The sequence below is a fragment of the Egretta garzetta genome, unplaced genomic scaffold, assembly GCF_000687185.1.
Source record: "Egretta garzetta isolate BGI_Z169 unplaced genomic scaffold, ASM68718v1 scaffold474, whole genome shotgun sequence".
Lineage (NCBI taxonomy): Eukaryota > Metazoa > Chordata > Aves > Pelecaniformes > Ardeidae > Egretta > Egretta garzetta.
Genome location: NW_009259524.1, coordinates 2,038,498 through 2,052,888, shown reverse-complemented (window position 1 = coordinate 2,052,888; position 14,391 = coordinate 2,038,498). Strand labels below are relative to the sequence as shown.

Genomic DNA, 14,391 nt, shown 5'->3' with positions numbered 1-14,391 from the left:
TCGGGCCGAGCGCGGGCGGCCCCCGGGGTCTGCCCGGCTTTATGGGCGAGGGGCGTCCGCCGCCTCCTGGACGAGCCTTTCCCCCGGAACCTCGCCCACCCCCGGGGCGGCTGCAGGCTCAAAGCTACCGGTCCTTTCAGAAGAAATGTGCCCCTGCGGCACTAAAAGTAAGTTTGAAGAAAAGTGAGCCGTATTAAACCCGCTTTTCTTTCATGTGATACAAGTGGAGGGTGTTTCGTGTTGTTCGGTAACGCCTTGCACGATTACCCCGTTCACAATACACGGAATCAAGAGATGGGCTGTCACTTGCGTGGTCGCCAGAAAACAGGCAATTAACCGTCAAGAAACTTCATGTGCAGTCTGCACAAGCTGGTAATGGGGTTCTTTACTAACGTGTATTTACTGAATACATTAGGAAAATGTACTTAATCGCTTTTTTCTCCCCTCTTCTTATAGATTGTAACTTTTGCAAGACTTGTGACATGAAGTAGGACAACCAGCATTTTGAAGAGCTCCATCATAAATACGGCTGTATCTCTGAACGTTGGTGGATTTACTGGAGACTCTTCCCAAAGCCTGCTCGAATCAGAACCTGTGAACTTTCCAAAAGCTTCATAATGGCGTTCTTACTATCCAAAGCAGAAAATACCAGATATTTGAAAAGATCTTTAGTGCTAGTTTTAGTATGTATAATAGTTCTTGTGTGCACTGATCAGGACTACTATAGTTTACTTGGAGTATCCAAAGAAGCAAGTAGCAGAGAAATACGACAAGCATTCAAAAAACTGGCATTAAAGTTGCACCCTGATAAAAATCAGGTAAGTTACGTCTTTACCAGGTCAAAGTTGTGGAGTTAATGAATCTTAACGTTTAAACAAAAAGTAGCTTTAATTTATCTAAAATTTTTCTCTGTTCTTCTGAGGTCATGTAACCACCTGATAACATGGTTCAGCTCAGATTTTCTGCAGAGAAAATTTACTGGTCATACATGGTTGTGTTGAATTTGGGCCATAGTAAATTGCTGTAGTAAAAAAAGAGGCAAGATCATTCTCAATTATATTTTTGTAAATGGAGGAAAACTTAATGTCTGTGCCATATTACCGTGTTGGTAAACTGATGAGTTTGTCTCATTCCATTTAGCTTAGGGGAACTTATGGTTTCCCTAACATGAAGTCTCACCTAAACAGCAAGCACCGCCACCTGTACTGAGACATCAGCCTCCAAGGATCAAACAGGACAAAGCAGAAATTCTGGGACTGCCAAGACATAGTGAGGGAGGGAATAAGGAATTCTAGACTAACTAGAGAGAGAAGACTGGGAACCAGAAGTCTGTCTGTGCTACCATATTTTCCGAATTACAAAGAAATTGTTTTTAAATACAAACATGATCAGCTTTTCCTCAAGCTTTGCTGAAATAATCAGAAATTCACAGGAAATACCAGAAATTCACAGGAAATATGAGGGTTTGGATCTTTATATGTGCAACTACACCTCCACAGAGCCCCAGAAGACAGTGATGTACCATATGAGCTCGGGGCCCACCTGCACAGAGTACGTTGAAGCCTCTGAGGTGCTCATGTTTTACAATGGATTTGTACATGACAAAGCTCAAAGAGAAAGCCAGATCCCAACAAGCTGGAAATGCCAACTCGTAGCTAATAACTGCAAGTTTGTTTTCCTTGTGTTGATATCTTTCAAAATAATAACATTGTGGGTCAGATTCTATAGTTTCCAAGTACGTAAATACTACTAAAATACTACTAAAGATTTTTCAATAGGTTATTTTCAACATTAAAGATGATCTATAGAAGATGGTGCCGTTACACAAATTCCATAATGGTAACTCATTTCATGCATATCTAGGTAAATAAGTCAAGAATCTCTAAGAAAAGGTGTCTTTTAAATGAAACATGTAAGCAGAAGTTAAAAGGGTAGGAGAGAGAATTTTGCTCTGTTTGCTCTGTTTAACAGTTTGCACTGTTAAATTGCACCAGCTCAGTACGGAAACTGGGGTGCAAAGTATGTCTGCAGATTTTGCACCATTCTAATTCCAAAGCTACATACAACTAGAATGCTTTTTAAATAAAATAGGGGCTCTCTGTCTACACCATAAGATCAGAAGGGATGAATCTGTCTTTATAGCGGAGATTTTCAAACTGGACAAGTGGGGATTCTAGGGGAGTAGAAAAGATTATAGACGAAATAGTCAGTTTCTATTCTTGAGTAGTTATTTTTTTTCCTTCTGTTGAAGAAAGAGAGCTGAAAGAGGGGAATGTTACAGCCTCGTACCAGTTTGCTTTCTATTTCAGTTGGTACTTCAGTGAGGATGAAGAAAAGAGCAAAAGATGCATCCGGCTTCAGGGAAGGAAAACTTTATTGTAGTTTGTTTGGAGATCACTGTGCAATGTCTACTTCCATCACAACTGACATCTTCTGTAGGGATATAAAAATATTTTGAAAGGTTATTTTCTCAGCTTTGTATGTATAATATGGTTTATTAATTACTTACTAATTATAGTTTTCCTTAAACAGAATGATCCAAATGCACATGAAAATTTTTTGAAAATAAATAGAGCCTATGAAGTACTTAAAGATGAAGATCTACGGAAGAAGTATGATAAATATGGAGAGAAAGGTCTTGAAGATCAGCAGCAAGGAGGTCGTTATGAAAGCTGGCACTTTTATCGCTATGATTTTGGTAAGTTATGATGTATGTTTGTGATTTGCTTAAAACAGTCACAAGTAAATGCAATATTGAGATCTATATCAGATCTTTTTAAACATTTCTGATGTATCGTCTCCACATTTCTGCCTGCTCTATTGTTCTCCTGTACCTGTTGTATCTCTGTTGACCCAGCCTTTTATTTACCTTGTTAATGGCTACCCAAAAATACAAAAAAAAAAAAAAGTAATAATCTATTTGCCTAGCCTTTTGTTCTTGCTGCTTACCTTTTTATTGGTCATCTAACTTCTTGTTTGTTTTTTTTAAACTGCAAAAGCTTTATTTTTTCCCCCCTTAAATTCCAGTGTTACTGTTTCATATTTTTAACTCTTTAATGCAGGAAGACCTTTTTTTGTTTAGATAAAGTGTTCTGAAGTGGATTTTTGAGAGGAGATTTTTGCACTGTCAAGCCTATTTTATATGCAGTTATACAATTAGAGATCAGAAAAGAGGTAGTAGAAAACAAAACAAAAAAAAACACCCAACAGACTCATACCTAAAATGATCTTGAGAAAAATTATTTAATATTTATCTCAACAAATTTTAGGTAGTTATAGGGAAGGGCTGGGATGAACTGTTCTCAGAGCTGTTGTAACAGGAGTTAGCTAAAATAGGGAGCTGAGGAACATGGTTTCATTGATATGAAAGAAAAAGCTGAAATGAATCTCCACCTTGGCAAAACTTTTTTCTGGTGTAGTTTGATTTAATATGTCCCAATCTCTAAAAAATTAATGTCTGTGCAAATTGAAATTGAATAAATCAGAGGTACAACTATCACAGGAAAATATGGAAATTGCCCTAAAACTTCTTCAGATAAACAGATTTAAGACATTTTATCTGTCTGAAGTTGCACTGCTTGACTGACAAATTATATCCTTGAATGTCTATTTACCACTCATTTGGAGACTATCTATATTTTTATATGTATATACATATATAATACAGATATATGTATGTATGGGTGAGTGTATGTATTATATTACATGATATATAAATGGATAGTAATATAAAAAGTCCCTTGTCACCTCTAGAAATTATTTTCTCTCGTTGTTTATTTGCATTTAATCCTTGTATACCTCAGGTGAAATGGCATCTCACCATGTTAGGTACTGTAAAAAATCTGTAGCCATAGTAGCATAATATAATGCTGTCTAGTAGTATTTTTGGTATCTCTGCCGTGCCTTTCTTGCGTACTTGAAGTAGTAGGCTCTTTTGTAGTGATGTTCTAGGTAGGATTGGTTAGCATTTTAGAAAAGCTGTCTCCTTACCTTTATTCTGTCTACTTTATTCCACTGCGTTCCCACATTGTGTTAGTGGAAAAGCTTGTGGCTGAAACACCTTTGTGATCTAAATAGTTTAGATAACCAGAGGCTAAGAGAAGTGAAAGCTTCCAGAAGTTATGTATAGCTCTCTCGCTGAGAGCTGAAGCTTCTTGGATTTTAATCTGACAACTGGTTGATGTTATTTCTAATACTCTTGCTGTAACAGTCATAGGTCAAGTTCTCTGCTCACTCACTTGGTAGCTGGTCTAGCAAAACATCAAAAGAACTTTTCTATTCTGATGGTGACTTTTGTAGCATAAGGGCATGGGAGTTTGCAAGAGATTAAACTAAGGTTACGTATTACTAAACAAATATAGCTTTGTTGTAAAAACTATATTTGCCAGCTTGCTATTTTAATTTAAGTGTACTGTCTTCTGTTTTCTGTCTTGTGAATAAGATGGCAGTTTGTTTCATATTAAAAATGGCAAAAATAAAAAGTAATTGTTGGGGTTTTTTAATAGGTATTTATGATGATGATCCTGAAATTATAACCTTGGATAGAGGAGAATTTGGTAAGTTTTAAATAACTATGTTGGACGATATGCAACCCAAAGAAACAATTTTTGCATTCTGAGCTGTATATCTGTAGACTTCTATTTCATATCTATACAAAAAACTATCAGAAAATAATCTTCAGATGAGAAAACAAAAAAAAAAATCCAAACCCTTAATGCTTCCTGGTAAATGCTAGATAGCAAACAGATCAATATCAGTAAACAGTTTTGATTAAGTTTGAAAGATACCTTGTGAGATCTGTAAGAGGAAATTATTTTAATTAAAATTTTGTTTCTCCTAAGTTATCATTACTATTTTTTTGGTCTCTTGTCTAAAAATGCACGTCATAGAGCTTTTCTATTATATTTCTATTACTTTTTTTCCTGTGAAATCAAGTCAATTGTGCCTTGCACAAGAGGTTCAAGCCCAGAAGGGGATACCAGATACTAAGAACACAGCTAAGTAAAACAAGGTCTGGAAAGATAACGCTTTCAGTAAGGACTTCATCCAGTTTTTTTCTTTTAAAATTATAGCTAAGGTGTTTATAACTAAAAGACACTAGAGAGAAAAAATAATTGGATTTTGTGTGATTTTTTTTCATCTGCATTTTGAGTACAGTTTCCTTTGTGTGGACTGGATCTACATGCTGAACCAGTTTTGTAAACTGTTCCAACAGCAGAACCTCATGATGCTTTCCATGAGAACCTGGTCTTGCTTTGGTTAATTGATTTGCAGAATCTACACACTCCTTAGTTGGCTTGTTTGTGAGGATATTTTAATATAGGCAAATATAACTTATAAAATTCACTATTAGACAGGGATTCTACACAAAAAGGTTGCCTGGTGGAACCCAGAAAATACGTGAAGTGATATAAGGAAACGGGAAGTTCTAGTGGGTAAAAATCTTTTAGAACTTTTATTTTTTTTTTAAGGTAACTAGACTTAGACTATCACACACTTCAGCTAGGTTAATCTGTAGAGAGTAAATTTATTCTTCATTAGTAGAACAGATGTTGAAAGTCAGGGTGCCGATATTCTCTGAAATACGATTTTTGCACACTTGCCTACAACAGCAAGTATGTGCAAGTGAGATGCAATCTTTATCCCATCTGAGCTACTGTTACCAACTGTGTGATGTATAAGTACTTCATTCAGCTCTTGGCGAAAACAATATAGTAAATATGTACATTCTAGATATAACTACATTGTAGATGTGCATTACTTACTTTACAGCTTTCTCTCCATCTAGATGCTGCTGTTAACTCAGGAGAACTGTGGTTTGTGAATTTTTATTCTCCTCGATGCTCCCACTGCCATGACTTAGCACCTACGGTATGTATAATGAGCAAATTAACTCTGAAAATTCATTGGTTTTAACAGCATAAAACTTAATGAAGTGGATTTTTACACCTAAGCTGAAACCAAAGACAACAATTCAAGATGCCAGGAATAAAACGTGCTGATTTTTTCATTATATCTTTGTAGACATATTATTTTTTATATTAATATATATTTTATTATATATTTCCCTTTTTTCTAGTGGAGGGAGTTTGCTAAGGAGATGGATGGAGTAATACGCATTGGAGCTGTCAACTGTGGAGATAATAGAATGCTTTGTCGAATTAAAGGGATTAACAGTTACCCCAGTCTGTATGTTTTCAAAACTGGAATGGTGAGTGATAAAACTTCAAGTGTTTTTAGAAAGACTGAAATCTAGAAGAGTATTTCTTTAATACTTGTTCAATCATAGATCTTTATATATAAAGATTATATATATATTTCTTTATATAAAAATATATATTTATATGTATATTTAAAAATTCCTTTTAATCTATTACTTCCTTTTAATAAATTATTTTTTCTCTTACTTTACCTTGGTTAAATTAATTTAGGAAGTAGCTTCAAAAATAGGTATCTAGTTTATACTGGGGTGGTTGGGTTTTTTTGAATCATTTTTCTATGCAACATATCACTTCTGATTTGGGAAGCTACTGTCAGCAGTGGTGCTATAGCAAAGCAACATGTCTGCTTGGACAGTTTCTCTTATAGTACTGTATTGGACTTTTCAAATACAGAGAATCATCTGTGGCTTAGAATATGACCATGTATCTACAGAAACTTGGAAATTCCTTCCACGAGATTTCCTCCATGCTAGCTGCATTATGTACATCACGCTTTATGGCTGCTTGCTAAGTAGTGGTGCCAGGGGTGGTGTACAAATTGCACTTGAATAGTCGGGTACATTTTGACAATGACAAGATTTGAGAGGTTGAATGTGGAGATTGTGCATACACTAAATGGACTGATGCAAGCAATTTTTATTTAAATAGAAATATAATCATTGTGAGTGGTGTTTCTAAGACTAAATTATCCTTATGTTGCTGGACTTGGAAAGAAATCACATTACAAAATTTAAATAAAATTTAAATTCAAACATTCCAATATGGGAGGGAGAGAACTGTTAGAGCTCAAGTTTGGGGCAGGTGTGGGGGAGTCCCACAGTTGCGTAAGTACTGTTATAACAAAAAAAAAATAGGTTTGGGGGTATTTTTTTCTCTTTTTTTAACTTCAAAAACTTTATTCTTTGTCTCCTATAGCAACCAGTGAAATATTATGGAGACAGGTCAAAAGAGAGCTTGAAGAACTTTGCCATGCAGTATGTTACAAGCACAGTCACCGAGTTATGGGCAGGTAACGTTCACATATTTTGCTTGGGGTGTTGTTCCTGAAATTGCTCTTACAATATAAAATATGGCAGAAACTATGTATACAACTGAATCTGCCAACTGTTGCTAAGTGTTATTTTTGACATGAAAAATAGTTCATTGTATTTTGCTTATATAAATAGAAAACCTTGTTTCATAGTCATGTTTAACAAGTCAGAAACTGATGCAAATTGTTTCACTCTTAGGAAACTTTGTTAATGCCATTGAAACTTCATTTGCTTCTGGTGTTGGTTGGCTGATCACCTTCTGTGCTGAACGCGGGGGTAGGTGCATTAAAAACTTCTCCAATGAGGCAACCAGGAAAAATAAGTAGTTTTGCTGATAGTGACATAATCCCTTTTGCTCCTAATAAAAAGTTGGAAAACATCTGAGATGATCACAGTATTTGAGCTGTGGGTCATTTAAGCTCCATTTTGGAGGCAGTTTGACAAATGGGACATTAACAGAAAGGTTATGCTTCTGTAATGTCACGTGAGTCATTACAGCAGCACTCAAGTGTAACCCCTTGGGAAGGGAACTGGCCTCTGACTTCAGTTTCCAGCTCAGGCTCAAATGACAGGTATTGCATAGCTGCACACCTGTTTGCCATGGTAGCTGAGTAGAAGAAAGTTTGTATCTCCCCATTAAACCACCAATACTCAAAGATTAGCTGAATATTTTCTCTTTAAGCTAGGTTTGGACATAATAATTGGCTCTTACCACTGATGTCATGACAGAGTTTAGGTTTGCATTATTTTTTGTAGCTGTTTGTCACTGACTTTCTTGGGATCAGCACTGGATATGGTATATGAGAAAGTTGCCTTGGCTGGTTGGTAGAGCTAAGTAAATGCACTACACCTTTGACAAATAAAGATTTCTCGGTCTTGTGAAGAGACCTTTGATCTGTGAACTGAATAACAGGAGCTGCAGTCTTGGATTTACATTTGTAAATAGCTTGATTTCAAGTTACAGTCCTTTTTTTATTAAGTTTTCAACTTTGGTGTAATTAAAGTGAGGTTATTTCAGAAAAAAATCTGCATCTGAAGGTAACTATTCAAAGTCAGGATGGATAATTAGAGCATATGATGTATTTATTACAGTGAGTTATTACTTGAATCACAGAAAATTGGTATTTCCATTGGAACCTCATTCCAAGACAATATGTAGATACCTTTTGGCTTTGGTTTTTTTTAAACATTGGTTAAGAAGAAATCTTAAAGGTCAGTCTTAGTATAGCAAATAAAGTATTAAATTTTTTTTAAACAAGAATTCTGTGTTGCTGAAGCAAGAGAATGTTATTCATGTTATTTTTAACTAAGAGTAGACAATTATCAAGTGCTGTCACTGACATACCAGACAACTAGCCAGGAAGCATGCCTTTTGAAATGGTCACCTGTGTAGGGAGGAAAGGGGTAATTCTAAACAAGAGTAGGTTTAGTGCATTAATACTTTGAAATGTTATGTTTGTAAATAAATCATTTCTATTTTGCAGATTGCTTGAGTTACCAAACACGCCTTAAGCTAGCTGGCATGTTGGTAAGCAGTGTTTCGCTTTCAAAGCATTACCTGTTATAGTTAAAACAAAACAAGTGAAAGCATGAAGTTGTAGCCAAAACTCTCACTGAGTTTAGTAGCACCAAGATTTCACACATTAACTTTCAGAAGAGTGAAATATTTTGACTTGGTAGCTATTGGAATAACATAGAATTTTTAAAGAATTTTATAAAATATGAATGAGTATTAACCAATGAATTACTATGTGGTCTCCTTCCATTTTCTAAATATTTTATATAATTGTTTGCATTGGGATTTTCAAAAGCATTTCTGAACCTGAAATTAAAAAATACTGTTCTTCTGTGTGTTTTTGTTGGTTTGTGTTGTTGGTTGTTGTGTTTGTTGTTTGGTGTTTTTTTTTTCTAATTACAGGAAGGTCTTGTTAATGTAGGCTGGATGGACTGTGGCACCCAGGGTGAGCTTTGTGATAATTTAGATATCTCATCTAGTACTACAGCATACTTTCCACCTGGAGCCACCATAAATAACAAAGAGAAAGGAGGTGTTTTGGTACGAGTTGTTTCTCAACCATTCTGTATTTAGATAAAATAAGGTGATGGCAGTGACAAAGGAATGTATAAATAATTTCTAGATTGATTATATAGAATTGAAAAGATACTTTGTCTTTTTTCTTCTAAGCTTGTATGCCCTGGTATGAGTTTATATCCCTCCTGACTTCTAAGGCAGTGATGCCTGGAGGTGGTCCCCAGTTTGCTGGTATGCTGGGAGAGTGAACAGGAGCACGCTGCAGTAGCAGCAGCCTGTAGCTCTGCCTAACCACCTCCTCAGGAGCCTTCCCAAGCAGCTGTGGGAATCCAGGGGTGGAATGTGCTCTGTGACAGGCCCAAGAGCTAGTTCTGAAGCTGCTGCCCAGCTATCGTGGGCAAGCTTGGGTGATTTGCCATGCACCCCCAATTTTTATTCCAGAAGGAGTATGCACCAGGTATCACAAGTTTGAGAAATGCTACTCTGAACAGAGTACCAACATGTGTGATAAAAGTACTCCAGCATTATCCGTACTGACGGACAACATAGTTCAGCCATGCTCTAATATTGCAACCTCCTCCTACATTTGTATGGTAGTTTTAACTTCCTTAATTGATGGGAGACATTTCTCAGTTTGAAGCACGGCTTGTTCCTTTCTTGTCACCACTGTTACCCGTATCTTTAAAAGGAGGAAATTAAATTTGTAACCTACTTACTTTCAACCTTGTAACTTAATCAGCTCTGAGTTATCAATTCATATTGTGTCCTAAATTGAAGAAATTACTGAAATTTAAATATCTGTACAGTGCAGCTAAGGAAAGCTGTAAAACTAGATTGGAAAACTTGTAAGCTTGACTGGAAATTTTGGTTTGAAATTTTAATTTGAGACTTTTAGCACCCTTTTTGACAAAATACGGTATCTTGAGTTTAATACTTTTGGAAGACAAGTTAAAAAGCAGTATTCTGAGAGCGATATTTGTGAAACTATAGATATGAAAAAGAAGTTGATCAAACAACATATTATTAACTGTACTCTTCAGTTGATGGAAAGGAACAAAAGAATAAGTTCACTGACGATGAGTACTACTCATCAACAATCAGGTTGATATTTGTAATTCCTAATTATAAACAGAGTCAACTTTCCCTCCTAGTTTCTTAACTCTTTGGATGCCAGAGAAATATATCAGGAAGTAATGCAGCATCTGCCAGACTTTGAAGTTATCTCTGCAGCTTCATTAGAGGTAAATTTTTACAAATATGTTAAGATTTCTTTAAATAATGAATTTTCACATTTTTATCATTACTCTTTACATTCTTCAAATTCTGTTGATACAACCACGTATTATTTATTTAACTGAAAATTACTTCCCTCCCTGCAGCCAAAATTATTTAACATTGTTTGTCTACATTTACTTTTGTTATTTAGCAAAACACCAAAAGTAACGGAGGGGGTTGTGTTTAATAGGAAAATAGAAAACCACAGAAGTTGCCATTGCAACTTAGTCTGCAATTATAACCTTCTAGTTATTTTTTAAATCTACATTTTAGGGAATTTTATTTTAAATTTATTTGGTCAGTAATGTAAGGAAGAAAAAAATACTTGTTAATCCATGATAAGCTATGTATGAACTGAAGTTAGAAGTCATAAATGTTAGTCATGTCTTGGAGCTAAAAAAAAAAGAGGAAACCTCTTTTCACACTTGGAGTAGCACTTAGCAGCTTGATCTACAACAGGAAACACACATGGAAACAAAAAGTGTAGAGGGTAGCATGTAGACAGCTTGTTTTCAGATTTTTTTTTCCTCTTTCCTTCTTACAATGCAGTAAAACGAAATTTAGTGGAAGGATGCAGATGACACCAAACTGGGTGGGAGTGTTGATCTGCTCAAGGGGAGGAGGGCTCTGCTGAGGGACCTGGACAGGCTGGATTGATGGGCCGAGACCGACTGTATGAGGTTCAACAAGGCCAAGTGCCGGGTCTTCCACTTGGGTCACAACAACCCCATGCAACGCTACAGGCTTGGGGAAGAGTGGCTGGAAAGCTGCCTGGCGGAAAAAGACCTGGGGGTACTGTTTGACAGCTGGCTGAATATGAGCCAGCAGTGTGCCCAGGTGGCCAAGAAGGCCAATGGCATCCTGGCTTATATCAGGAATAGTGTGGCCAGCAGGACAGAGGAGAGCAACAAAGCTGGGGAGGGGTCTGGAGCACAAGTCTGATGAGGAGTGGCTAAGGGAACTGGGGTTGTTTAGACTGGAGAAAAGGAAGCTGAGGGGAGACCTTATCGCCCTCTACAACTGCCTGAAAGGAGGCTGTAGGGAGGTAGGGGTCAGCCTCTTCTCCCTGGTAACGGGTGATAGGACAAGGGGCAATGGTCTGAAGTTGCGCCAGGGCAGGTTTAGGCTAGACACTAGGACAAATTTCTTCACAGAAACGGTTGTCAGGCTCTGGAATGGGCTGCCCAGGGAGGTGGTCAAGTCCCCATCCCTGGAGGTATTTAAAAGATGGGTAGACGAGGTGCTTAGGGACATGGTTTAGTTGTGGAATGGCAGTGCTAGGTTAATGGTTGGACTTGATGATCTTAAAGGTCTTTTCCAACCTAGATGATTCTATGATTCTGTGAAAGAATTTAAGTGGAGGAGGTCACTCAGAGATCAGATGAATAATTGAGCATTTGCCTTTACAAGAGGAATTTACAAGTTGGTGTAAGTTGGGAATAATTTTTTTGTCCTCTGTGTTTTTGGTGTGTGTGTTGGTTTTTTGTTTTGGTTTTTTTTTTTTTTCCCCTTTGTTTAAAGGACCGTCTGGCTCATCACCGGTGGCTGCTTTTCTTCCAGTTTGGGGAGAGTGATAAATCAAATGTACAGGAATTCAAGAAACTTAAATTTTTACTTAAAGATGAACACATTCAGGTAAGACTGCTCACTCATCTAGTGTTGAATGCCATTTTACGTTCAGAGAACAAGTCAGTATGTTTTTTCGTTCTTATTAACTGTTAACTACTACCTGCCATCTTTGCTACTGAGAGAGATATACTATCATATGGTAGATCTGTAGTAAAGTTTTTAATGTAAAGCAAGCAGTGACTTTTCCTGTGCGGTTTGAATAATTTAATAATAGTTAGGAAATATTACCTTTTAAATCTGCTCTCTCTTGGGAAATGTTGCTGCAGATCCCATTCAGATAACAATTAAAAGTTAACACTTCAAGGGCAAATTGATGTATGTGAAACCGTATTTTAATTACTCAGAAAATCCTATAATTAATTAAGAAAACTTTCTTAATAAAAAGAAACCAAATTACGCCTTTGTACTAGAGGCACATGGATCGTGTTATTCTGTAAGTTATGTATTTTTAAAAAATTGTTGCATTGGCTAGAAGAATTTTTTAATATCATATTAAGTGTCTTTTTGCTTCCTTGCTATTTTGTTTGGAGGTGGGAAAAAAAAGTGGATTCTTTAAATTTTTATTCCCTGTTTTGGCTTTTAAATGAAAAATTAGCAAACAACCTAATATAGCTGTACTGGTAGTTTTCCTCAAACACCACAGTTACAAGAAAATCTTAAGACCGCTGATGTTTATAAAAAGGCGGGTACTTTTCCATATTTTTACCTTTTTCTTTAATGAATCTATCCTAACTTACTGCCTTTCAAAATATGTTAATCTATATAAACTAGGATGCCTTAATTAAAATGGCACTGTTTGTTAAATAGGTTGGCAAGTTTGACTGTCTTTCCTCACCAACCATCTGCAACAAGCTATATGTCTATCAGCCTTGTTTAGCAGTCTTCAAAGGAAAAGGAACTGGAGATTATGAAATTCATCATGGTAAGGGAAACTTTGGCAAGTTTAAATCATTACATAATCACTTTGAGATGACGCGATCTTTGGCAAACTGCATTTGTTTTCCCAAAGAACAGTTCTGTAGTTTTAATATTTGCTATTTTTCCTCTAACCATACTGTAGCCTTTTACAAACTTAGCATTTCCTTTTGGTTTTTTTTCTTTTTTTTTTCCCTGGGGTAAGCAGTCATCAGATGCCAAGAGATGTATTTCGTCTTTACTATTCTGTCTATTTCAATGCCATTTACATAATTACATACAAATCAAATTTCTGAAGATGATGAGAACAGCTTCTGCTTTGGGTAGGATAATCAAAGAATGATGTAAGGCACATCCTTCATAGGGGCTTAACGTGCTGGTTATAGAGTGCTGCCAACTTGAGAAACTTGGATTTCATTTCATGTGTCACTGCACTAAAACTAATTCCATGTTTTATTGACTTACATCCAAGAAAATCTATGTAGAGACTTTTACCACTTACTTCCATTTCCAAAGCAGCAGTTTCCTTCCAGGAAAGGTTTGAACCATGTTACTGTGCACCACTGAAATTCTGGTTGAAGAAGAACAGAGCCTGAAGCAGAACTTGTAGCTTGCAGCAACAGGTGTAGCTTCATCCAGAATGCAGCACAAGACAATTATGCAAGATGAGGTTCTCATTTTTCAACTTCTAAAGTACTAGAGACAGCTTGTTAGAATTAAGTCAGAACCTCACTACTGTAATAAAGAAGAAAGGAGAAAAGGTTTTGACCATTTAGAAAAGATTAATTGTATCAAAGGGGGAAAGATGATCCCATACATCTAATGATGGCTGCCAGCAAAACCCTTATATACTCTCTTAAACTTCCATTCCTGCAGAAAAGCCAAGAAAGGGTCATATACACACAGCATTTTAAATCTTTTTATAATGGCATAGATTACAAGTAGTGTAAGAGAAATACATTGGACTACAGTACATAGAATCTTTCCTGGATGGTTTGGTTTACTCTATACAAAATAGATGGCATCTAGAACGTTTGCCAATAGTCATGTCACTCCAGCATTTACAGCAATTTAATACTCAAAAGAATCAGGCTTTTTTATATGCTATGTTGAAGGGCTTCAACAGTTTAAAATCCATTATAAATCTTAGTAAGTCATTGTGCAGTGAGTTCAGATTTAATTACCCTGAAGTTCTTATTCTCAGTTCATTTCAAGATACAAACTCTCATTTCTGCTGACAAATACGCACATGAAGGGTATGAAGTGCCTTGATCTTAGCCTGCTACAG

General features: G+C 36.3%; 1 protein-coding gene across 2 annotated transcripts in view; it reads left to right on the top strand.

Annotated features, from left to right (window-relative positions):
• The first annotated feature begins 469 nt into the window (after positions 1 to 469).
• DNAJC10 (DnaJ heat shock protein family (Hsp40) member C10) overlaps positions 470 to 14,391 on the top strand; it is a 25,010-nt gene continuing 11,088 nt past the window's right edge. For both annotated transcript variants that reach the window (XM_009637493.2, XM_035893039.1), the window contains exons 1-12: positions 470 to 818; positions 2,533 to 2,698; positions 4,506 to 4,556; positions 5,789 to 5,871; positions 6,080 to 6,211; positions 7,137 to 7,230; positions 7,451 to 7,528; positions 8,737 to 8,780; positions 9,171 to 9,308; positions 10,436 to 10,525; positions 12,081 to 12,194; positions 12,996 to 13,110. In XM_009637493.2, coding sequence (XP_009635788.1) covers positions 618 to 818; positions 2,533 to 2,698; positions 4,506 to 4,556; positions 5,789 to 5,871; positions 6,080 to 6,211; positions 7,137 to 7,230; positions 7,451 to 7,528; positions 8,737 to 8,780; positions 9,171 to 9,308; positions 10,436 to 10,525; positions 12,081 to 12,194; positions 12,996 to 13,110 — 1,306 coding nt within the window. In that variant the 5' untranslated portion in view covers positions 470 to 617. The remainder of the gene's footprint in view (positions 819 to 2,532; positions 2,699 to 4,505; positions 4,557 to 5,788; positions 5,872 to 6,079; positions 6,212 to 7,136; positions 7,231 to 7,450; positions 7,529 to 8,736; positions 8,781 to 9,170; positions 9,309 to 10,435; positions 10,526 to 12,080; positions 12,195 to 12,995; positions 13,111 to 14,391) is intronic.